Source organism: Hippopotamus amphibius, chromosome 1 (assembly GCF_030028045.1).
Source record: "Hippopotamus amphibius kiboko isolate mHipAmp2 chromosome 1, mHipAmp2.hap2, whole genome shotgun sequence".
In the NCBI taxonomy this organism is placed as follows: domain Eukaryota; kingdom Metazoa; phylum Chordata; class Mammalia; order Artiodactyla; family Hippopotamidae; genus Hippopotamus; species Hippopotamus amphibius.
Window position 1 is genome coordinate 44,207,754 of NC_080186.1, and position 24,977 is coordinate 44,232,730.

Sequence of the window (24,977 nt, forward strand, 5' to 3'; positions counted from 1 at the left end):
CCAAGTGTAGATGAGGAGAATCGTTAGCGAGGTTCAGCGTCTCGGCACAGGTGGCAGATTTCCTGGATTCCCCCACCTTTGTTGTTTCTCAGGTGGTAATCTGCTTGGCACTCATGAGGCCAAGAGACTCCTACAGTCTCATTTCTTGACGTCCTCACCACCTCGGTGCTCTAGTGATGCCAAACCGTTTTTAGTTTCGCCCCAAACTGTTGTATGCCTCTGTCGCTTTGCTTTCTGTTGTGGTCACTACTGAAGACCATTTGTCTTCACTTGGTTAACTTATTTGCATTTTTAAAACATCAATCCAGATCTTCTCCAAGAAGCCTCTGATCCTCCTGACTTCCCCACATGTTAACTTAGTACTTATTGTTTTATTCTGAAATTCTGTTTATGTCTTGTTCTTCTTTTGCTTGTAAGCTCCTCCAAGGTGAGTACCATGAAATTCATTGATATACCTCTGGCGCCTTGAAAATGCTTTGTGCCTGAAGACCTCAGTGAATGTTAGTTGAACAATATTAAATGGATATGCTTTGTGAAATAGAGTTCCTAGGGGAAGTTCTCTTTCTGAGAAAACAGCCTTAAACTTGCTCTTATCTTACCCAGTGGGCTGAGAGTACACAAGCAATCAAAACATGTAAGTAGAAAAGTCAGCTAATATATTATAAAGCAGATACTTGGAGGTCATCTTATTGTTTTATGGAAAAGGGGACTTCTGGTATAGGTGGATAGTAAAAGCTTGTAAAATGTAAAGTCAGATCCTCCACCATTGGCTGTTAAATGTGTGGTTATATTGGCTATATAGAAAAGCACTGAGCTTTCTAACCCTTTGGGAAGTAGAAGTGTTTGTTTTTCCTCAAATAGGGAGGTGGAGGTGTGGGAGGTGTTAGTTACAATCTTCAGGGAAGAGATTGGAAGTATGGAGAGCAGCATTATTGATGTGCTTACTAGGCCAATGTACTTCTCTTTGGGTTTGATCTTTTGAAACTTGGGGGAAGTTTAATGAAGAGGGAGAAATTTAGCAGATAATACTTTAAGCTCTGTTGGTAGATCTCAACTGGGTGGGTTCCTGTGTTGTGGTTCGTAATTTGTATAGTTGAATTTCTAGACAACTTGAAGTTCTTTTAATGAGGTTTTATTATCAGTGTAGAAAATTAATTCCTATGGTAAACTAGAATTTGCATGATGCATGTCAACAGGTTTTAACACAACTATATCACAGCTACTACCTGGCTGACAGCAGGCCAAGTCCCTTTGCTTATGCTGCCTGCCTACTGATATGCCCTCTTTTCATCAATTTGAATTCTGCCAATTTGCAATAACTGCTCTTAGTCTGTTCAGGCTGCTATAACAGTGATACCATAGACTGGGTGGCTTAAACAGGAAATATTTATTTCTCACAGTTCTGGAGGCTGGAAAGTTCAAGATCAAAGCACAGACAGATTTGGTGTATGGTGAGGTCCTGCTCTCTGGTGCATAGACAGCTATCTATGGCAGAAGGGGCCAGGGAACCCTGGGCTCTTTTATAAGGGCACTAATCCCATTCCTGAGGGCTCCATTTGCATGGCTCCCCAAAGGCCCCACTTCCAAAAATGAAGAATTAGATTTGGGGATTAGATTTCAGTATATGAATTTTGAGAGGACACAGACATTCAATCTGTAGCAAGAGTCCAAGTCCTATATTTTCTTAAAACTTCCTCAGACTGCTCTAAGTTATGCTGGCCACTTTTATTTTTTTTTGAAATTTTGGTGCCCTTATAGTCAGGACCATATAATTAATTCAGCAATTAATTTTTCTATACTTTTATGTATAATTCCACAACCTGCAAAAAGAAATATATCTTACATCACAACTCTGTACACACACTCACTCACACAACTGAAACAAGCTGGCTAAAGCAACACTTAATATTATATGATGAACTCTTTTTTTTTTTAATTTAATTTTTTATTTATTGGCTGCATTGGGTCTTTATTGCTGCCCATGGGCTTTCTGTAGTTGCAGAGAGAGGGGACTACTCTTCATTGCGGTGTGCAGGCTTCTCATTGTGGTGGCTTCTCTTGTTGCGGAGCATGGGCTGTAGGTGCATGGACTTCAGTAGTTGTGGCACTTGGGCTCACTAGTTGTGGCTCTCAGCTTCTAGAGCACAGGCTCGGTAGTTGTGGCGCATGGGCTTAGTTGCTCGGGCTTAGTTGCTCCTCGGCATGTGGGATCTTTCCAGATCAGGGCTCAAACCTGTGTCCCCTGCATTGGCAGGTGGATTCTTAACCAGTGTGCCATCAGGGAAGCCCTGTGTGATGAACTCTTGATATTTCCTATTTTATTTCATTTTTTAAAATGCTGCAAAACCCACAACTCTTAAAATTGTCACCCTCTACAGACCTACAGTTAAAATATATTACATTATCTTGTTTAATCCTCACCATATAATGGATTATTATTACCCCATTTTATTGTCCATCTTTGTGGCTCAGAGGGACTAAGTAATTTATCTATCTTAATACTGCTTCTAAATTTTGAAACTGCATTGCTTAAAATCTCACGTTTCTTCCATGCTATCTCTAACACACATTACTGTTATACAGTAGTTAATTCACTGTTTAAACATATATTCAATAAACATAGTATATGCTATATGCGAGGAGTACAAAGATGAAAAAAGAAGATTCCTGTTCTTAAGGAATGTATAATATGGAGGAGGAAAGGATAAACAGGTAATTTAAATACGATGTATTAGGACATTTGGTTAAGCATGGCAGATGGAAAATATGAATTTATTTCTATTGGTGTTTTCCAAATCTCACTAAAATGGCAGTAAGGATATAGAGACTAGGAGACGGAACAATAGCAGAAAGATGTCAGAAAAACACTGGGTGGTTAAAAGCTGATGGAGGGGATGTCCCTGGTGGTCCAGTGGATAAGACTCCACGCTCCCAGTGCAGGGGGATTGGGTTCCATCCCTGGTCAGGGAACTAGATCCCACATGCATACTGCAACTAAGAGTTTGCATGCCACAACTAAGGAGCCCACATGCTGCAACTAGCGAGCTGGTGAGATGCAACTAAGTAGCCCGTCTGCCGCAAGTAAGACCCAGCACAACAAAATAAATAAATAAATAAATTAATTAATTAATTAAAAAAAGCTGATGAAAAAGTGGCCATTGACTCAGAACAGAGAAACTCACAATCCAGGTTCCTGAAGAGGGGTTATACTGGCTGAGTCTTCCTGCAGAACTCTAGAAGGCTCAGGACCTGCATGTACTAGATGCCAAGTAAGGTGGGAATAAGAGGAAGGAAGGAAAACACTTCTATGGAATAATTGGACCCCAAGATCCTTTTTACCACTAGGTGACTATCCCTTCCTTATCAGGGTATTGGAGGCGTGTTCTCTGGAGAAACTGAACATATGAGTCTCCAGGATCATTTGACCTTTAGGGTTTGTGGACTCCTGATTGCTTTTGATCTCGTTTTATTTACTCTCAGACCTCTGTTCTTCCAGGATCGTGTCAGTGTGAAGTCCTAAGGCCTCGGGTGTCACGCACCCCAGCAGGCCTCTTGGCACAGACACTAGCCCTTTCCACGTAGGGATCTGTCTCACCAGGAAAGCCCCACTTGCCTGTAATACTTGGGGCCTTTGGGATGACTGAATTGATGGCTTTTGATCTTCCTAAGCAATATCGTGGAGAAAAACCGTATTTATTGACATTTAGGATTTGGTTCTGTGGATCTTTTTTTTTTTTTGTAAGGGAACAAAAACTAGTCAAACGAGGTCTGTTCAGGTTGACTTGAACTGCACGTAGCCCTCCAGTGGTGAGGAGACAGACCACTTCATGGCCCTGCCTCCCCACAAGGGTCGGGGCCCACGCTTTCTTCCTCCCAGGCAGGAAGTGGGAGCTGCTTTGGCTGGAGCAGCCACCATACCAAGCAGACCCCAGGGGCAGGTCGTTGTCCTTCTGGGCAGGTCTGTGCCCTGCACATCGGCTTCTCCATGCTACATGTTGCCCAGTTCTTGCATTCGCTGCCCCACCAAAAACACTGAAGACTGAGGACTGGAGCTTCTTCTTCGTGGATCAGCTGTTCTCAAGAAGAACCCCACCCTGCATCCTATCCATGTGGACTGATGCTTTTGCAGAAAGGAGATGCCAGCCCTCATCAGAGTGCTCAACCACCAGCAACTTGATGGAGACCCCAGCAGGGGTGCAGGACGGCCACTCCCACCCTGCTGGCTGCTGTTCCTTCTTCCTCAGTCACCCACTTGGGCTAAGGGAGACTGTAAGATGGAGCATGAAGCCCAAGTTTGTATCCCAACCTTATTTATTGCAGAGTGCCTCTTCCCTCTCCTCCCCAAGAGGGCCCTCAAACCCAGTGTGCACCAAGTGGGGCTTGAAGGATGAAGCTGCTAGGCCCCAGGCAACTCCTCTGCAAAGTGACCTGTCCTGCCACCAGAGTCTCAAGGACACTCCTGTTACAGGTTGCAAGGGACCGACTTCCAAAATGTACATCCTGGTTTACAATTAGCCTTGAGAGACACGTCTTCCTGGGAATTTCTATACAGATGTTCGAATGGCTGATACCGTAACTTGTTTGCCTGTTTACGTAGTGAGAATTAGTCATTCACCAAACCCGTCTGTAACTTTCCCTTTAGTATATTTCATCCTTTTTAATGATGTCAAGAGCTGCCACTGTGTGGTACTCAAGTGAAGCCAGTATTTAAGGCATTAAACTTCTGCCTGAACTCTGTCACCCCCTAAACCAGCCCAGACAGCTGTGTCCAAGGGCCTGAGGCCATTTCCTCAGCTCCTGGGAGGCACTGTGGACTTAAATGTGTGCGAAGTGGCTATCTGACCTCACTGTCTAGTCACGTGTCACGGATCTGTTTGCAAAAAGTAACGTATTTGTGCTTTAAGTAAAATTTGGCTTTGCAAAAAGTAAAAAAATGCAAGATTTTAATGGACTTGAATATAACAAGAGTATGAAAAGTTGGTTGATATTGTTTTGAATTCAACACTGCAACTAACCTGTAAGAAACTCCCACTTGTCAAGTTTTAGTGTTGTATAAAAGAATATGCACAATTATCTAAAAAGGCTATTGAAATACTCCTCCCTTTTCCAACCACATATCTGTGTGAGGTCAAATGTACTTCATAAGGTTCAACCAAAACAACCTAATGCCAAACATTGAATGAAGAATCAGTTGTGAGAATTCAGCTGCATCCTGTTAAACCAGACAATAAGGAGAATTGCAAAAATGCAAAACAATGTCACTCATCACTTTTTAAGGGGGAGATATAGTTATTTTTTGTAACAGTTATTTATGTTAACATGTAATAGGTTTTTTTATGAGTGAATTGAAAGTTATTTTTATTTTTATTTATTTGGTTGCACTGAGTCTTAGTTGCAGCCTGCCAGCTTCTTAGTTGTGGCACGTGAACTTTTAGTTGTGGCGTCCATGTGGGATCTAGTTCCCTGACCAGGGGTTGAACCCGGGCCCCCTGCATTGGGAGCATGGAGTCTTAACCACTGGACCACCAGGGAAAGTTATTTTTAAATGTCCTTTTTTAAGTGCCAAGAGGATAAATACTGGTAAATATAACCCTCATAATCAAAAGCTCTTTGGCATCACTTCAGTGATCTTTAAGAGTGTAAAGTAGTCCTGAGACCGAAAAGTTTTGAGAATTGCTGGATCTAGTCATTGAGAACCAACAGCTGCTAACAACACAAAGAGAGAAAATAATCAGATGTTATATGCTTCCTTATGAAAGAGTACACCACCGCTTATAGTTTTGCCAAGGAGAGAGAATGTGAGTCTGCAAGCTTCTGGATCCAGCTGCCAATTTGTGGGAAATAAGGAGAACAGAGAAACATCTTGCACTGCATGAGTGTGCACTCTACAAAATCCAGTCTGTGGGAAGCTAAAGGCCAAATACTCTAGGTTCTTTAACAGGTACATTGAGAGGAAAAGAAAGCAGTGGAGTGGAACCTGTGGATTAAAAGAGAATTTAAAAGGCCCATAAAAACTTTAAAAAAGGGCTAACTATATTGTCTACAGATAGACACTTATGTGATAAAACTGTGAAATACTTAAAGGAAGTAATTATTGTTAAGAATCAGGATAATAATTACTTTGGAAGTGGGGCGGGGTTGAGATTGGGACAGAGAACTTAGAGGAGTCTGTGGAGTGGCAGGCAGAGTTCAGGTTTTTTAGTTTGGGTGGTTGGTGTGAAAGATAAAGGTAGACGCTAGGTAAAGTATTAGGACAGACTTCAATTAGTAATATGCTATTGCAAAAGGGAAAAAAAAGAGTCCAGTGTGAGCTGAACTAACTTTATACAGATGTGACTGGGTGTTTTTAAAGGGATAATAAGGAAATAGGGAGGGTGGTGAGTTGGGACTCAGTACATTAGATCCTTGGTATCCCTGGGGGATTGGTTCCAGGATCTCTCTTGGATACCAGAATTTGAGGATGCTCAGTCCCCTTAGTTGGCCCTCTATATGTGCAGATGCAGAATCCATGGATGCAGATGGCCAGATGTGGGGTCAGAGAAGTGAAAACACATAAAGTGGAAAGAGGGGAGGTTAGTTCACATGAAACCCATCTGGATTTGCTAACTGGTGTTTATCCAAGCTTAGGCTCCTATACTCCCACAGTGACTGGGAGACCAGCCCTATATTCAGGTGTTGGCTGGAAGAAGCAGTAAATTCTTTTGACAGTCTTGAGTTTTCTCAGGCAGGCACTTTTAAGTGGGGCTAGGTCCTCCTAGGGGCCTGGCCTTGAGCAAGTTCAAGTTTTTTTTAGGCCAAAGTTGAGACCTGGTAGCAAAGAGGACCCAGAGGAGCTTGGCTAGAATTTGGTGAAGGAGAGAATCTTTGTCAGTGGTTACAAGAGTGTTTGCCTTAAAATAATTCATTAGGATGTGCGTGTGTGTGTGTGTGTGGTTTTCTGTATCTCTGTTATTTTCAATAAAAAGGTTAAAACTTTAAAAAATGAGACTGTTAAACAGGAAAACAAAACAAAACAAAATTGTACAATAAAGCACAGGTAATCATAGTATACAACCTGGCCCAATAATAAGAAATATTAACTTAATAACGTAAACACTACATACTGATTTGATTAAAAAAATTGTGATTCAACTGTATAAGGAGGATGGGGGAACTGTAAATGTGTGTGAGGTGGCCTGAGAGACCTAATTCTCATTGGCCCTTATTGGAGGCTGATATAATTTCTTAAATTGATAAAGAAATAATAGTATAAGAATATTTTGAAACGTGGCATTTTATAAAAGAAGAAATATCTAAAAGAACTGAAAACGGGTGTTGTGGGAGCAAGTAAGACTAGTGGGTGGAGAATAGTGGAACAAAATTGCTGTTTTTATTATAGGCCTTCTGGTAGGTTTTCATTTTTATTTAATTTTTATTTTTTGCATTGCTTTGATTAAAAAACTGAAAACTGAAAACCAAATATAAATGGAAAATTACCAGCACCTCAGAAGTTCCTCTGTACCTTCTTGCAGTCACTGACTCCTTGCTTGCAAAGGGTTACCATTATCCTGACTTCTGACCTTTAATATCGTAGAGGAGTTTTGGCTTTTTCAGTCAGCATTATGTTTCTGAGATTCATCCTTAATTTTATGTGTAGTTATAGATTGTTCATTCTCATTGATGTAATGTAGTTCATTGCGTGAACATACCATAATATATACAATTTACTGTTAATGGACATTTGGCAGTTTCCACCTAAACATGCTTTTAATTTTGAGGGAGTAATGTATGTGTTTATTTGCTTGACTAATCTTTTAAAAATTGCCTTGATTTCAGTAAGAAATGAGAAAGTGCTATCATTTTACTACCTGGATGATAATTTGGTTATTAATAGGTATTACTTGGTGGAGCCTAGTAGCACAGTACTCTTTCTTTAGAGTAAGTGCTCTCTATACTGCATGCCCTGACTGTAATTAGTGAACTGAAGAGTAGCTACAGAGGAAATAGGTAATGTGGGGCTGCTAAATTAGGGAATTATGAAGGATTCCCTAATTCAAAAGTTATGAAGAATTGGGGTAGGTCAGAGGTAGGAATAAATGTTAAGTGTTTTGTTTTGGTTCAGTTCAACAGATGTGTTTTGGCACTGTGCAGTAAAGTGTGGCATTTAAGTCAAGTATCTATACAGTGTTTCAAACTGGGTTTTGTGATCCATTGCAGGGATAGTGACATCAATTTAGAAGCTCAGGAATTATAGATTGCAGGCTCTAGAGCACAGGCTCAGTAGTTGTGATGCACGGGCTTAGTTGCTCCGTGGCATGTAGGATCTTCCTGGACCAGGGCTTGAACCTGTTTCCCCTGCGTTGGCAGGGGAATTGTTAACCACTGAGCCACCAGGGAAGTCCCTCCCCTTTTTTTTCTTTTTTTCTTTCTGTTAAATCCACGTCTGCAGGGTAAATCCACGTCTGCAGGGTAAATCCACGTCTGCAGGGTAAAGCCCAATCATAGGTTGGCAGATAAGGTGAGTTGGCTTGTGAGTTGGCTCTAGAACCAGATTGAAGTTTCAGCTTCACTAATTATTAGCTGTGTGCCCTTGCACAAGTGACTTAGTCTCTGCCCTAGTTTTCTTACATTAAAATGGTGATAAGATAGTACCTACCTCTTAGAGTCATTGTGAGGATTAAACAAGTTAATATATGTGAAGTGCTTGCTGCAGTAACACAGTAATTGCCCAATAAATGTTAATAATTATTATTTGGTCCTAAGTAACTTTTCTGTCCTTATCACTTGCCATTTTGAATCATGTGTTCCAGCCTCTGCAATATAAAATTGTTTGCATGTATAATTGCCATATTCTATCATTTCTAGGTCTTTGTTCTAGAATTTCCTTTTCTTTCACTTGGCTAACTCCTACTCATCCTTAAAGACTTAGTTTAAAAGTCAGTTCCTCTGGGAAGCTGTTCTACTCCTCTGAGGCTGGGTAATTGTCTCTCCCAAATCATTCTGTATTTATGACACTGTGGTGTAATTGTCTGTATTTCACTAGATGGTAAGCTCCCTGAGGGTATGAACTGTACATTATTTATTATCAGAGTCCAAGAACATGATAGGTGCTTAATATGTTTTTTTTTTTCAATTTTTTCTTTTTTTTCTTTAAGAACTTTTATTGAGATACAATTGACATACAATAAACTGCATATATTTAAAGCTTACAATTTGATATTTTTTTCCTTATTAGTAATGTGTATACGACAATCCCAATCTCCCAATTCATTCCCCACCCCACCCCCACTTTCACCAGTTGGAATATGTTTTTGTTTAAATAAATAGATGAGTGAATTTTTGCTGTTCTCTGTTGTGAAAAAATCTAACTATATTTGTTTCTATTTATTATCTCCTATATTTCTAGTTCACAAAGCCTGGAGCTGAGAATTCAAGAGACTACCCTGACTTGGCAGGGGAAGCAGGTAATATAGAACATTCACATCTTTGAACATTGTAGTTTATTGTGTGGTCTGTCTTGATTGTGGAGCAGCCTTGCAACCTTAACAGGAAGCTTGGTCAAAGGAGAAGATGTTTTAATTTCAGGGCCAAGCAGTCTAAGCTTAGGTATCAGTTGTTTAAGGGAGTGCTGGGAAATACAGGCTTCCCATTCATGGAGACCTTGGGAACTCCATGTTCCCATGAAGTTGTTTAGGTGCAGTCCTCCTCCTGAGAAGCCTTCCCCTTCCTCCTATTCCTGCCACCTTGTTGCCAGGCAACCCAAAAAGGGTTACTGTGATTTTTCATTAGATACTGCTTGTCTCCACAAGTACCTAGTGTACTCAGCATTCATAAATTAGATTTCATTTCAACTCCATTATTCAACTCAGTATTTAGATATTACTATACAGAGAATCAGAGCATCTCTGTCCCCCAAAGGGAAGGTTCATGAGATTTGATTAACTGATGTTGATTCTCCAGGTGGACACTGTTCATTTAGTGTTTATCTTTTGGTTGTTAAACGTTTTCCTCTTGACTGGTGTCTGCAAATAGCTTCTGCCTTTCTCTGAAATAGGAAATGTTTTAATCAGTTCTCTCTATATAGTTTTTGTTCTATTTCTTTTATTTATTTAAAAGTTTTGAGGTTACTTTAATAATATATGAATATAATATTTTGATTATAAAATGGTAATGTTGAGATGAAGTTATGAAGTTTGAAACTACCTGTGGGGATTGTCTAATAACAAGAAATTCAGCTTGATTGACTGTTTACAGTTTTCTTCTTTTGGAAGCATCATTAGGAAAATTAATTTAATAAAGGAATTTTTATATAGAATAAACTTTTAAAACTTAGTTTTGTATTTATAAAACCCCTTGTCTCTAATTGTGAGAGGTGAGAGGAAAGTGAGAAGTGCAAAATGGTGACTCTCCTCACATATCTGATGTAGTCTTAGGTGAATATGTGCACCTTCAGACTGCATCAGTCACATTTAGTTGAACATGTATTCAAGCACAACTTGGAGGGGGCGGGGGAAGTCCCTGAGATACTATAAATGATTTTGCATTTTGCCCTCTCTGGACTTATTTGTCGACTGTGGTGCTGAGGCAAAATAATTGGTTTAATGGAAGTCTTACCCTCTAATTCTTCAAACTGGTTTTAGGAAGGGGTTCTGCTACCCCATCCCCTCCCCCCTTCCGTCATTTCCCATATGCGTAGAGTAGGGGGAGCACAACCAGCAGAACTGTGTCCTGTCACTTACATCATTTAGAGACTTCTACTCTTTACACATTCCTCGTCCTCTTTTCCCTCAGAGAAAGGTTGGGAATCCCTCTGCAGCTAAATGGGAAGTGGTACAGCAACACCATGTAACTCTCTGAAACTGTCACAGATAGTTACTTCTATGCTTCCTTTCTCATCCCTTTAACATTTTTATTTAATAATTATTTAAATCTGAAAGTATATGCAGACAACCTGATGTTAGGAGAAAATGTTCAACAAATATTAACGAGTACATTCTGGGCACTTGGAAGGTTTCAAAGTGTGGTATACAGATCTCAGTGCTCTTACCCTCTAGTATGGAAAATAAGGCAAGTTCACACAGATGGTGAATAGACCATGCGAGGTACAGCATGCTTTTGGCACTTAGAGGAGGGACAGAGCACAGGCTAGACCTTATACCTTTTCGTCATAATGCGTTCTTTCCCACTGATTATAAGAGCAATGCATGTGTCTTATTGGAACACAGAATTATATAATAATGAAAACAAAATTTGAGACCCAGGCCTAGCCACTGTTAATATCTTGGTGTATTATATATATATATATTTTTTTTTTTAAAATAAATTTATTTATGTATGTATTGGCTAAGTTGGGTCTTTGTTGCTATGCAGGGGCTTTCTTTAGTTGTGGTGAGCAGGGGCTTCTCTTATTACAGAGCATGGGCTCTAGGTGCACGGGCTTCAGTCGTTGTGGCACACGGGCTCAGTAGTTGTGGCTCTTGGGCTCCAGAGTGCAGGCTCAGTAGTTGTGGTGCACGGGCTCAGTTGTTCCGCAACATGTGGGCTCTTCCCGGACCAGGTGTTGAACCCATGTCCTCTGCATTGGCAGGCAGATTCTTAACCACTGCGCCGCCAGGAAAGTCCCTTGGTGTATTATATTTTAACTTTTTTTTCCTATGGCTGTCTGGAATCATATTCTAAATGTAGTTTTGTATCCTGATTTTTAAAACTTATGAACATTTCTCCTCTCACTTAAAACTGGGAAAAACTAAATTTTTGCATGTTTCATTATAAATTTATGCCATAATTTTTGTTGGATGTTTGCTTCACAACTTTTTGATATTTTAGAAGAATTACAGTGAACATCTTGCTGAACACAAATATTTGTTCTCATCTCTAGTTATTTTTGAGGACAAAGCCTAGAAGTAGACTCATTGGAACAATGAATATGAACGGTTTTAAGACTCTTGTCAGATTGTTTTTCAAACTGTTTACATTATTAGTTTCACTAGCAGCATATGAGAATGCTCGTTTAAACATAATCTCACCAACATTATTATAAATAAAACATTAATTTTTTTGCTCATGCATTAAACAGGAAAAGCTAACTGGTCTAACTAAATCAGTCCCATAATCAATCATATATCTTCTTAAGCTAAAAAAACTTCAAAGTAATACATTCATATGGTTAAGAAAACCCCCACACACAGATGACTTATACTTCCCAGGCCTCTTCCCCAGGGGTCAACTTCTTTTAACTATTTGGCTTTAGTTCTTCCGGTGATTATCACCATATCTCTAAATGTTTGTTCCACCACACCTATTGCAGTTTTTGATTTATCAATTTTAAGACATCTGTTTGCTTCGCACTGTAGTAGATGAGGAATTAGGTCACACCTTATCTCTCTAGCTTCCACCCTCCTCTTCCTAGTTTATTGTCATAATTTCTCTCAGTCCCTCCACTGGTCATTTCTGCACCTTTGGATAGCATCCTTAAAGCTTCATTTCGTGTTGCATAGACAGGGTCATCTCTTGTTCCTGGCTTTGTAAGATGACCATCTGAGTGCTCCCACACTCCCCCTCCTCAACAATGACATTCTATCCGATTTTGCCCTCTAGGTGTGTGATAGAGCCACAGAGATGAATAAGACATCTTGCCATTAAGAAACTTTAAGACTATTGGGATTTACTTCCAAGATTTGGGTGTTGAGAGGCAGGACACAAGTTTACTGGAAGAGGAGAGTTTACAGATTTTCCTGGACTTACAATGGTGTTACATCCTAATAAACCCATCGTAACTTGAAAATATTGTAAGTCGAAATGCATGTAACACGCTTAATCTACTGAATATCATAGCTTAGCCTTGCCTGCCTTAAACATGTTTGGAACACTTACTTTAGCTTATAGTTGGGCAAAATCATGTAACACAAACCGTATTTTATAATAAAGTATTGAATACCTCATGAAAAAAAAAAGACTATTGGGATTTAATATATTGATATTTATAGTTTGGTGTACAGTCAGAACAGGAAATGTTAAATATCAAAAAGGTGGTGTGAAAAAGTGTTGCAGTAGCTTAGAGGAAGAAATAACTTTTGAAAGGTAAGTAACTTCTGAAAGGCTGAGATGATTTGATGAAGGATTTGTCATTTGAATTGAACATAGACTAACTTGAGGTAGATTTACTCTGGGAAAACTGTAAACTTATTTTTACTCACTTAAAGCACTATGTGATGTAACTTTTTTGTGCTTATAGGCCAGAAGGCTTTAGCAGATGCACAGATCCCTTACTCTGAAGTGGAACAGGCGTGTATTGGCTACGTTTATGGTACGTGGTAAACTATATATTCTAAAAATTATTCACTTAAGTCTGTCAGCAACTACATAAACAATGCAGAGGAATTTGTGAATTTTAACCCTCAAAACTCAGAACTCAGGGTCTTATTCTCATCATTCCTAGATTTCCCTTATGTGTCAGCCTAGTTTAGTGTATGTGTGTGTGTGTATATATATAATTTTTTTTGCCATTATTGTATTGCCAAATTAGAAACACTTTTAATCTTTTTGTTCTTTGTTGTCTTAAATTTGTATTTATTGATTTTTTGCGTCTAATGAAATTTTTTCATTAAGATTTTTTCTAAATAGAAAAATTTTATATACTAATTGTAATTTAAAAAAGGAAACACAGAAAAGCACAAGAAAAAACTAAGTCACCTATAACCTCATTATCCAGAGAGTATTACCATGGCTTTTGGTGTGTGTGCTTCAGTGAGTGTAAATATGTGTGAATATGAATGCATACATAACTTTCTCTTAAATTTAGGTCCTAGTTACATGCTTTTTGGTAACCTGCTTTTCTCATTCTATTATATTCAATATTTCCCATGTGATTCAGTCTTCTTTCACATCATCATTAATATTTTTCAATTGTTTTTTTCTGGGTTAGGTTAAATATTTACATGGTACAAAAATGCAAAAGATGGATGGTTGTATAGTAGAAAGTCTCACTCTTATTCCTGTCTCCGTCTCATGGTTCCCTTTCCTTAGACAACCAATTTCACTAATTTCTTTTTTTTTATTGAAGTATATTTGATTTACAACGTTGTGTTAGTTTCATGTGTACAGGAAAGTGATTCAGTTATACATACATTTTTTTCAGATTATTTTCCATTATAGGTTATTATAAGATATTGAATATTATTCCCTGTGTTATACAGTAAATCTTTGTTGCTTATTTATTTTATATATAGTAGTGCAATTTTGCTAATTTCTAGTGTATCTTTTTATAGGTAATGTATGCATATAAAAATAAGTATGTGTGAAGGTATAAATACCCCCTTCCCCTTTCTTTTGTTACACACATGGTAGCATAATATACACACTATTTTGTATTTGCTTTTTTAAAAAAAAAAATTATTTATTTATTTGGCTTTGCACTGGGTCTTAGTTGCCGCGTGCAGGATCTTAGTTGCGGCATGTGGGCTTTCAGTTGTGGCATGCAGGATCTAGTTCCCTGACCAGGGATTGAACCCGGACCCTCTGCATTGGGAGCATGGAGTGTTAACTGCTGGACCGCCAGAGAAGTCCCTATATTTTGCCTTCTTTTAACTTAGTAGGTCTTGGTGACTATTCCAAATTGTTTCATAAAGAGCTTTCTTGGTCTCTTTTAATGATAACTTAGTGTTCCATTGAATAGATGTATCATGATTTATTTAATCTACCCCCTTTTTATGGACATTTAGAATGTTCCCAGTCTTTTTATAGCATTTTAAATTATTGCATAATATTCTACTCTTGGGGATTTACTACTGTTTATTTAGCAGGAGGATTGACACCCTATTCTTGGACATTTTAAATTATTTCTCATTTCTAGTTATTATCAAAAGCTATAGTAAGCATTACTGTAGATAAGTCTTTGTGTATATCTGTGATTATTTCTTTGAGATTTCAAGATATCAAGAGAATTCTTGAAGGGAAATTTACTAGTTCAAAGAGATGCATAATGTATTTATGAAAGGGAGGTCCTTGAACCTTGCTCTTTTCCCTGAAGACTTCTGGAGAGTCTGTATCTTCAGGTGTTTCCTTCATACTGCTCCAGCATGTCTGCCTTGATAGCCATGTTACTTGGGAAAGGGAGTCAAATGTGTATTCAACTTGGATTATTATTTTTCTGAAATACCCTGGCATGCAGGATCTTTTAACTTTTTGAAGTTGTGAAACTATGTGAAGGGAAAAATCATGGCCTTTTAATCAATTGGTTTGATTTTAAAAGATTTATATGACAGTATATATGAAATATTGCTTCGTTTATCATGTAGCCCTAGTCAGATTGCATTGTTTGCTATTACTTGGTCATTTCTCTACTTTTCAACCTCTGTATTGTGTAAAGAAAGTGTATATATATTCTGTGTTTTAAGAATTTTTATATTTGCAGAGTAAATGATGCTTCATGCTAAAACTCTTACTAAGATGTCAATAGTATATTTATTGTTCTGCCCATGTTTATTTTAGATAAAGGTGTAATAACTGGTAAAACTGTAATGTAGTGTTATGTTGTTTTGCAGCTCCATAATTCTCATGTTGCATATACATTTTTGTGTTTTTTTTTTTATATATAGGTGACTCTACCTGTGGGCAGAGGGCTATCTATCACACTTTGGGACTGACTGGAATTCCTATAATCAATGTCAACAATAACTGTGCTACTGGTTCAACTGCTTTGTTTATGGCCCAGCAACTGATTCAGGGTGGTGAGAAGTGCCTATTTATCTAGTGTACTTAAATAGATGTGGGGTTATTGCCTCCCTTTTATTATGTCTCCATACGACCATCAGAGGGTTTGCTTTATAATGTATTTCTTTAAAAAAAAAATTTTTATTGAGATGTACTTTATATGGCATAAAATTCACCCTTTTAAAGTGTACAGTTCAGTGCTTTTTAGTGTGTTTACAGGTTTATGCAACTATCACAACTTTCTAATCTTAGAACATTTTTATCACCCCAGAAAGAAAGCTGTACACATTAGCAGTTACTTCTCATTTCCCCCTCCCCACAGCCTGTGGCAACCACTAATCTACTTTCTCTCTATGGATTTACCTATTCTGAATATCGTATAAAAGGAATCATATGATATATAGCTTTTTGTGTCTTCTTTCACGTAGCATAATATTTTCACAGTTTATCCATGTTGTAGCATGTATCAGTACTTTATTCTTTTTTGTGGCCAAATAATAATCCATTGTATGAATATACCACATTTTGTTTATCCATTTATAAGTTGATGGACATTGAGTTGTTTCTACTTTTTGGCTGTTAAGAATAATGCTGCTCTAAACATTTGTGTACAATTTTTTTTTGGCCATATGTTTTCATTTCTCTTGGGTATATATCATAGTCTGTATTTCCAAATATTCTAGGCTCTTTTCTTAGGCCCTTTATTCTTTCTTCTGATTGATTGTTGATTATTGCTCTACGACTTGGTGTTTTAATTGTTGGAGCTTCATAATGTCTTACTGTTGGATAATACTAGTATCCTCTGTGCCCCCACCTTGTTATTTTTTTCTTTTTTTTTTTTAAGAAAAATTTTGGCATTTCTGCTTGTTTTACTCTTCAGTTGAACTTTAACATCATTTTTAGGTTCCCCCCTCCCTTCAAAAATAATTCTGTTGAGATTTTAAGATTCTTTAAAATTTTTTAAAATTTTATTTAATGTTTAAAAATTGAAAATTAGCTATATATATTTGTTCTTCACTGGAACATATTTCCACATTAATCAAAAGTTTTATTAACACTGAGAATCAAAGAAAGATTATATACTGTATTGATTTTTCTTCTCATCTAGAAGCATATAAGAATTTTCTCTGTAATTTTTTGCTTATTAAAAATTTTATGGAATTGTACCATGTTTTTACTTTTTGTATAAATTGACATGCTTATTTAAATTGAAGTATTTAATGGTATTTTGTTGGGTGTCTGGAAATTTAATTTTTCAAACTAATTACATTTTCTTTCAAGGTCTGGCAGATTGTGTCTTGGCTCTTGGATTTGAGAAGATGGAAAAGGGATCCCTTGGCATAACAGTGAGTCTCATTTATTCTTATTTTGGAATTGTTATAACACTGTGAGAAAACTTTGCCCATCTGAGTACCATAGAGAGAGCTCGTGAAAGCTGAAAGGTGACATTGTATATATATATACACTAGATCCTGGTATTTTAGACAGTAAAGAATCATAGAGATAAATTTTGTTCAACCCCTTTATTTTGTGAAACTGATGTTCAGACAGGTCAGATGATTGAATCTGAGGTTGACTTGTCTATTTAATTTGAAAGTCATTCATGCATTCATTCAAGAGTTAATTCTGTTCAAAAAACTGAAGAGTGTTAATAAAGTTTGGGACTTCTGTTTTTGATAATGGCAAGCCGGGGTTTTGAATCATTTCTCCTGTTAATGACAACTACACTATTTGAATGGAATGGAAATAAGATAGCCTAAAGACTTTGAAGAGGTAAAGAGAGAGGAATTGCAGGTGAATGCCATAAAATTAAGATCAGCATTTGAAGCTGCTTTTGCCTTGAAGGCCTTTACTGATCAGAAAGTCGTGAACTTAAATTCTGATGGCCCCCTAGAAGGAAGAGGAAAGTGGTCACAGCTCAGGTCCTCCCAAGATCAGAAGTTTAATACCCACTCTCCACATTAAACTGGGAGGACCCTGTAGGGGTAAACCTTTTAGGTAAGGGTGAACACAAAGTAAAACTTCTACTCCCCTATGTCCTGTTTTCCCCACTTTCAGTAGATTACAGGGAGAGTTGCTTTGGCAGCAGGCAGAGCAAGGGAGAAAAAAAGAGAAGAAAAAAATAACCAGAAAACCTTTCACTGAGAATTAATAAGCCACAGGCTATCCTCATGTGGAATTGCTGCCAGAATTCTTATTTACCTGGGAGGTCAAAGAAACAGCAGACCATGAATTAAGTCTAAATTGGTTCTAGTTAACCTAGGCATTTAACAGAAACAACTGCAAATTTTCTTTTGGAGGAAAGCATCTTCCTTCTAGAAGGCTTTGAGAACTCTTCAAGTAAGTTTTCAAGGGCATTCAATTAAAGATAATCAAGCATTAAAGAAACAAGGCATCATATTTGAGGACCAGGAGAAAGAAGGAACAGTAGAAAGTGATCTCTGCAGACCTCAAAAACTAGATTTATTGGATGCAGATTTAGGCATATTTGCTGTGTTTAAAAAAATAAAAGACAAGCTTGGAAATATCTTAGGGGTATAAGAAACTGCAAAAAGGGACATTACAGGCATTGCAAAAAACCAAATAGGATTTATAGCAAAGGAAAATGAAATAATTACAATTAAAAATTCAAAATATAGGTTTGATTAGCCAATTATATGTGACTAAACGAGAATTAGTGAAACTGGACTAGAAGTAATTGTTTAGAATACACGATAGAGAAAAGATTGAAAATTGGCAGGAAGTTATGCTATATGGAGGATAGTGTGATAAGGTATAATAAATGTGTAATTGGAATTAATGGAGAAGAAGTGGTGAGAGACAATAGGGGATAGGCATTTTGTTTATCTTTTCAGAAAATCAGCTCTTAGTTTCAGTGATCTTTTCTATTGTCTTTTCATCTCTTTTTCATGTATTTCCTCTCTAATCTTTGTTATTTTCTCTCCTACTAATTTTAGGCTTAGGTTATTCTTTTTCTAGTTCTTTGAGGTGTAAAGTTAGGTTGCTTATTTGAGATCTTTCTTGTTCTTAATGTACGCATTTATTGTTATGAATTTACGTCTTAGAACTGCTTTTACTGTATCCCATAAGTTTTTGTATGTTGTATTTCCATTTGCTTTTGTCTCAAAATATTTTATGGTTTCTCTTTTGATTTTTCTTTTGACATATTGGCTGTTCAATAGCATGTTGTTTAATCTCCAGATATTTGAATTTTTAAATTTTCTTCTTGTAATTGTTTTCTAATTTTAAACCACAGTGGTTGGAAAAGATGTTTTCTATGATTTCAGTCTTAAATTTATTAAGACTTGTTTGTGGCCTAACATATGATGTATCCTAGAGAACATTCCATGTGTACTTGAGAAGAGTGTGTGTTCTGTTGCTTTTGGATGGAATGTTCTGCAAATATCTGTTAAGTCCATCTGGTCTCGTATCTTGTTTGAGGCTCATGTTTCCTTATTGATTTTCTGTTTGAATGATCTATCCATTGATGAAAGCAGAGTATTAAAATACCCTACTATTATTATATTGCTGTCTGTTTCTGTGTTAACATTTGCTTTGTATATTTAGGTGATCCTGTGTTGGGTGCATAAATATTTACAAATGTTATACCCTTTTGTTGGACTGACCCATTTATCATTGTATAATGACCTTCTTTGTTTCTCATTAAAGTCTTTGTCTTAAAGTCTATTTCGTCTGATATAAGTATAGATAACTCTTCAACAATATGGGTTTAAACTGCATGGGTCCACTTATATGTGGATTTTTTCAATAGTAAATACTACAATACTACACAGTCCACAGTTGGTTGAATTAACTGTTGTGGAACCAAGGATATGGTGGCACCAAGGATATGGAGAAACCATGGCTATGGAGAAACCATGGGTATGGAGAAATCATGGATATGGAAGAATCATGGATGTGGAGGAACTGTGTATATAGAGGGCAGACTATAAATTAGGTGCAGATTTTTGACTGCATGAAGAGTCAGTACCCCTAACCCCTGTGTTGTTCATGGTTCAACTGTATAGCTGCCCTAGCTTTCTCTTGGTTTCCATTTGCATGAAATATCATTTTCCATCTCTTCACTTTCAATCTGTGTGTGTCCTTACATCTGAAGTGAGTCTCTTATAGGCAGCATATAGATGAGTGTTGTTTTTTTTATCCATTCATCCACTCTATGTCTTTTTATTGGAGAATTTAGTCCATTTACATTTAAATTATTGTTGATAAGTGTGGATTTATTGCCATTTTGTTAATTGTTTTCTGACTGTTTTGTAGGGTATAGGCATTATTTGAAGAGATAGTGGCTGCTATATTTCTTGAACTGGCAAAGGACACTAATCTACAGATTGAAAAATCCCAGGTACTCCAAAGTAGGATAAATAAAAAGAAAGTCATACATAGACATGTCACAGTGAACTGTAAAATAAAACAAAAAACAAAACAAAAACAAAGAGAATAGTAGAGTGAGTTGTTTTAGTATCTTTATTTGACCGCACTTCGTGGCTTTTGGGATCTTAGTTCCCCAACCAGGGATCGAACCTGGGTCCTTGGCAGTAAAAGCATGGAGTCCTAACCTCTGGACTGCCAGGGAATTCCCTATTAGTATCTTCTTTGTTTGAAGAATATTAGCAGAACAGAAGGTTATAGATATTTGTTTTGTGTATCTATGGATATTGAGTTTGGGTTCACATCAGCTTTAGAATAATTTTGCATTCTGTTTGTGAAAAAGCAATTAGAAAATTATTAAATGCAGGTTTTAAGCAATTTGAAGCAACTTGTAAAGCAATTTTTTGACGATTTAAAGACTAAGGGCCTTTGAGTTTCGTTATCAACATGATTTTAAAGAGTTGTATTTTAGTTAAACTATAGTCTCTTCATTTTAAAAGTAGTCTTCATTTTAGTAATAATCATTTGGTAATTGTTCCCACTTTTAGTTCTGTTTCTCCATTGTTAAGTGGATAATTTCTTATATACATATATTTCCCCCCGATGAGAGTTGCTTCTTAAATTATATACTTGATGACTATTTAAAATATGAATATCTAGGAACTGATCTCTCTGGTAAATTCAGATTTTCCTATAGAAGGTGCTACAATATAAAAATAGGATCATTGTTAGAAAATGAGTTGAGGACTTCCCTGGTGGAGCAGTGGTTAAGAATCCACCTGCCAATGCAGGGGACACAGGTCCGAGCCCTGGTCCAGGAAGATCCCACATGCCGTGGAGCAACTAAGCCCGTGTGCCACAAGTACTGAGCCTACGCTCTAGAGCCCATGAGCCACAACTACTGAGCCCACATGCCGCAGCTACTGAAGCCCACACGCCTACAGCCCGTGCTCCACAACAAGAGAAGCCACGGCAGTGAGGCCTGTGCACTGTAACAAAGAGTAGCCTCCACTCTCTGCAACTAGAGAAAGCCTGCGCAGCAGCAATGAAAACCCAACACAGCCAATCAATCAATCAATCAATCAATCAATCAATAAATAAAAAATATGTTAAAGATAACTTTTAGCTTTTCATCTGAGATTATACTATTATCTAACTCAAGAGATCAATCTGATTCAATTTTCTGTGTTCAAACATTAAAGGACCTCTACCCCAAATTAATTTAAATCCATGTGGTATTATCTCTTAGAATCAAAAGTGTGTCTGGCACATAATAGGGTTTTAGATCAACAGGAGCTATTTACATTTTTCCCTTAGAGAACATTTTAAGAAAGTGGTGGAAGTTAGGCTGGGTCTTAAAGCTAATTAAGGGATAATAATATAAAAAATTGTTTTTTTTGTTTTGTTTTTGCTTTTGTGTTTGTATTGGCTGTGTGGTGCAGCTTGTGGGATCTTAGTTCCCCAACTAGGGTTTGAACCCCGGGCCCTCAGCAGTGAAAGTGTGGAGTCCTAACCACTGGACCACCAGGGAATTCCCCAAAATTGTTACATAATAAATAAAGATAATAATTAAGTAAGGATAATTAAAGATTGGGGAAGACAAGATCTTTCTGGGTGTGGGAGAAAGCATAATAAGCCAAGTCATGAATGTTGGAGTGAATATAGTCTGTTCAGTGGACAGTTTGAGAACTGGATTGGAGGGTGGCAGCTGGAGAAGATGTAAAATAAGATGGTTAGGTGGTTGCCTAACAGAAGTGCCTAATATTTATGACACATGAAAAATAGTTTCCTTCTGTAGTTAATGGTAGGTACCTTGATAACTTTTATTTGAAAATTATTAAAAACTATAAAATAGTAAAATTCATCCATAGTCCCGTAATTTAAAAAAGTGTATATATATTGAAAGTCCTTTTTCTGCCTGTTTAATCTTGTTCTTCATAGGTAACCAGTGTATCTATATGTCCTTCCTTTTTTCCACGTTTATACAGACATATCTAACTAAGCATTCATACACATATACATGCATATACATGTCCAAAATGTTATAAAGCACTGATATGTTCATGAAGAAGATTAATGATTTTATACATGTTGCTTTTTTATGTGGTAAATGAACAGCTTTCCTGGCTAGAACATATTGATACACTTCCTTATTTTTAACAGCTGCCTAGTATCCCGTTGAATGGCTATAGGGTTTTCAATTAGTCCCTTCTGCTCTTCTGATTAGGTTGTTTAATTTCAGTTTTATGTGTTTTTTTTTTCCTTGTTGTTGTTTTGGTATTACAATGCTCCAGTCCACATTCTTGTATGTGTATCTTTACCTTCTCAAGCCATTCTTTCTCCCCCGACCCCGCCCCCACCCCAAGCTGTTGTTTCTATAGCATAGATTCCTGGGGCAGGCAAGCAACTTAGGCAGTGTTTTAGCTAGAGGTGGCCCTGAAGTTATTTTACAGATAAAGTGAATCCGGGAAGCCCAGAGTGAAGTAATTACCCAGTGACATAGGACCCAGTTAGCAGTTAGGGATACAACTGAGACCAGGTCTTTTAATCTAAAGATAAACTTTTTACTATACTTGGAGAACCTATCATTTTCTCCCTTCTCTTCCATTGTGAGTTTCTTCTCTCTCCATTTCTCTTTTATACTTTGTCTTTTCCTGCTTTTTCTCTCTGTCCGACATGAACTCCTTTTGTTGGCATTTCACCAACCCCCTACTTCCATATACATCTGCACTTCTTTTTTTCTTGCTTTTTCTTCTTTTCTTCCCTTATTCATTTATTAATTATAGTAATTTGTAACTGAATTTATTAAGATTTTGTATTTCAAATCCTAAATTTAAAAATCAGATGATTGAACAATCTGAATGTAACAAAAATAACTTGCTGTTTCTGTTTATGGCCCTTAGGTGGCTCTCTATAGCAGAGGGCTTAACTTCCCACTCCCGCGTTGCTTGGTTTCTGTATCTGTCCTGTTTTTCCCTTCAGATCATGTGTCCTAACTTTTCCCTTTTTATGGGTATGCTGCAAACAAAAGTAATAATTTCTTATACAAGAAAGAATTATTACTGTGAGCTAAAAAGGGTTGTTCCACTGGGAATACTATTCACAATAAACAAGTATACATGGCTGTCTCTCTGGATCAAATATTTCTGATGAATATTTAGCATCCAGGTTGAGATGTGTTGGAACCATAAACTATGTATGGCTTTTAAAGACTTCATATGAAAGAAGAATGTAAAATGTCTCAGTAATTTAAAAATATTTCTGTATATTCGTGCCAGCATGATACATATAATTGATATAGTTTAAATAACCTAAAACATTAAAAAAAGAATTTTAAAGTATTTCTTTGTTGAAATTATTTGTTTCTTTGTTGAAATTATGAAATATTTTGGATATATTGGGTTAAATTAATATATTCAAATTAATTCTACCTTTTTTTATTTTTTTAATGTGGCTGCTTGAAAATTTATAATTACATATGTGGCTTACACATTATTTTTTTCTTTATTGAACTGAGTGTAGCCAAGAAAGGGACTTAAGAGGCTGCTGCTTTTATGAGGTGAAGTGGATCTACGGTTCCTGATGTTGGCACTTCCTACCAGTTGATTCATTTTGGTTAGTTTTATAATTTCTTCAGAGATGGAATGTTGCCACTCAGTTTGGCCTCTGACCACTTATTTTTTGGTCCATCTAAGCATGTGATTCAATGTGATTTTGATCCTCAAGTCAGCAGCAGGTAAGGAGGCAATGCTGAAGTCAACTCTTGATAGAATTTCAGGCATTAGAGAAAGCCTGGGATTGGCTGTTCATAGCACAGACAAGCATAGGAGAAAATTAAGAGTTAAATTTACCAAACGAGTAGAGGAACAATGTATTCTTCCTTTTTTTTTTTTTTTTTTTAATATTATTTGTTTTGGCTGTGCCAAGGCTTAGTTGCAACACGTGGGATATTTGTTACAGCATGCGGGATTCTTTGTTGCAGTATGTGGGATCTTTTAGCTGTAGCATGCGCGAGCTTTTTAGTTGAGGCATGTGGACTCTTAGTTGTAGCATGTGAACTTCTTAGTTGTGGCAGTTCCCTGGCCAGGGATCGAACTCAGGCCCCCTGCATTGCATTTGGGAGCATGGAATCTTACCCACTGGACCACCATGGAAGTCCCAGAAACAGTGTATTCTTGTTCTTTATTTTTTGCCAAGACATCTCTTCATTATCTCTTTAGGCTAAGAACAAGGGCTGTTGCTCTGTATTTAACTTCCTAGGGTGAACTGAACGTTTTTATCCCCTCAAAATTCATATGTTAAAACTCTAATTCCCAATGTGATGGTATTTGGAGGTGGGGCCTTTGGGAGCTAATTAGGTTGTGAGTATGGAGGAGTCCTCATGATGGGATTAGTGCCCTTATAAAGACATGAGAGAACTTGTTTGCACTCTGCTCTCTGCCATGCGAAGATACATTGAGAAGACAGCCATCTGCAAATCAGGAAGCAGGCTTTCACCAGATGTGCTGACACGTTGATCTTGGACTTCCCAGCTATCTGAGTTGTGAGAATATGTTGGTTAATCCATCTGGTCTATGGATATTCTGTTATAGAAGCCCAAACTGACTAAGACATTGGGCAGCGAGCAAAATAGATATTTCACCCCCAGGTATTGAGAATGACAAATGCCAAGCTTTTATGGGTGTTTGTATATATGTTTGGAAAGATTTCCAAACTTTTATAGTTACTTCTTACATTTTCATGGCTCACTCTTAAGAGTGCTCCAAATAATTTTTCCAGATTGGTTTGTCTGTCCTGTGTCTTTTGAATTTCCATATAAATTTTGGGATTATCAATATTGCAAAGAAACCAGTTGAGATTCTGATAGGGATTGTGTTGAATCTGTACATCATTTTGAG

At 37.2% G+C, this 24,977-nt stretch overlaps 1 protein-coding gene across 1 annotated transcript in view; it reads left to right on the forward strand.

Annotated features, from left to right (window-relative positions):
• Window positions 1-24,977, forward strand: part of SCP2 (sterol carrier protein 2) — a 121,662-nt gene that overhangs the window by 668 nt on the left and 96,017 nt on the right. Inside the window, exons 2-5 of the mRNA XM_057711073.1 lie at window positions 9,386-9,443; window positions 13,214-13,285; window positions 15,576-15,707; window positions 16,972-17,036. Coding sequence (XP_057567056.1) covers window positions 9,386-9,443; window positions 13,214-13,285; window positions 15,576-15,707; window positions 16,972-17,036 — 327 coding nt within the window. The remainder of the gene's footprint in view (window positions 1-9,385; window positions 9,444-13,213; window positions 13,286-15,575; window positions 15,708-16,971; window positions 17,037-24,977) is intronic.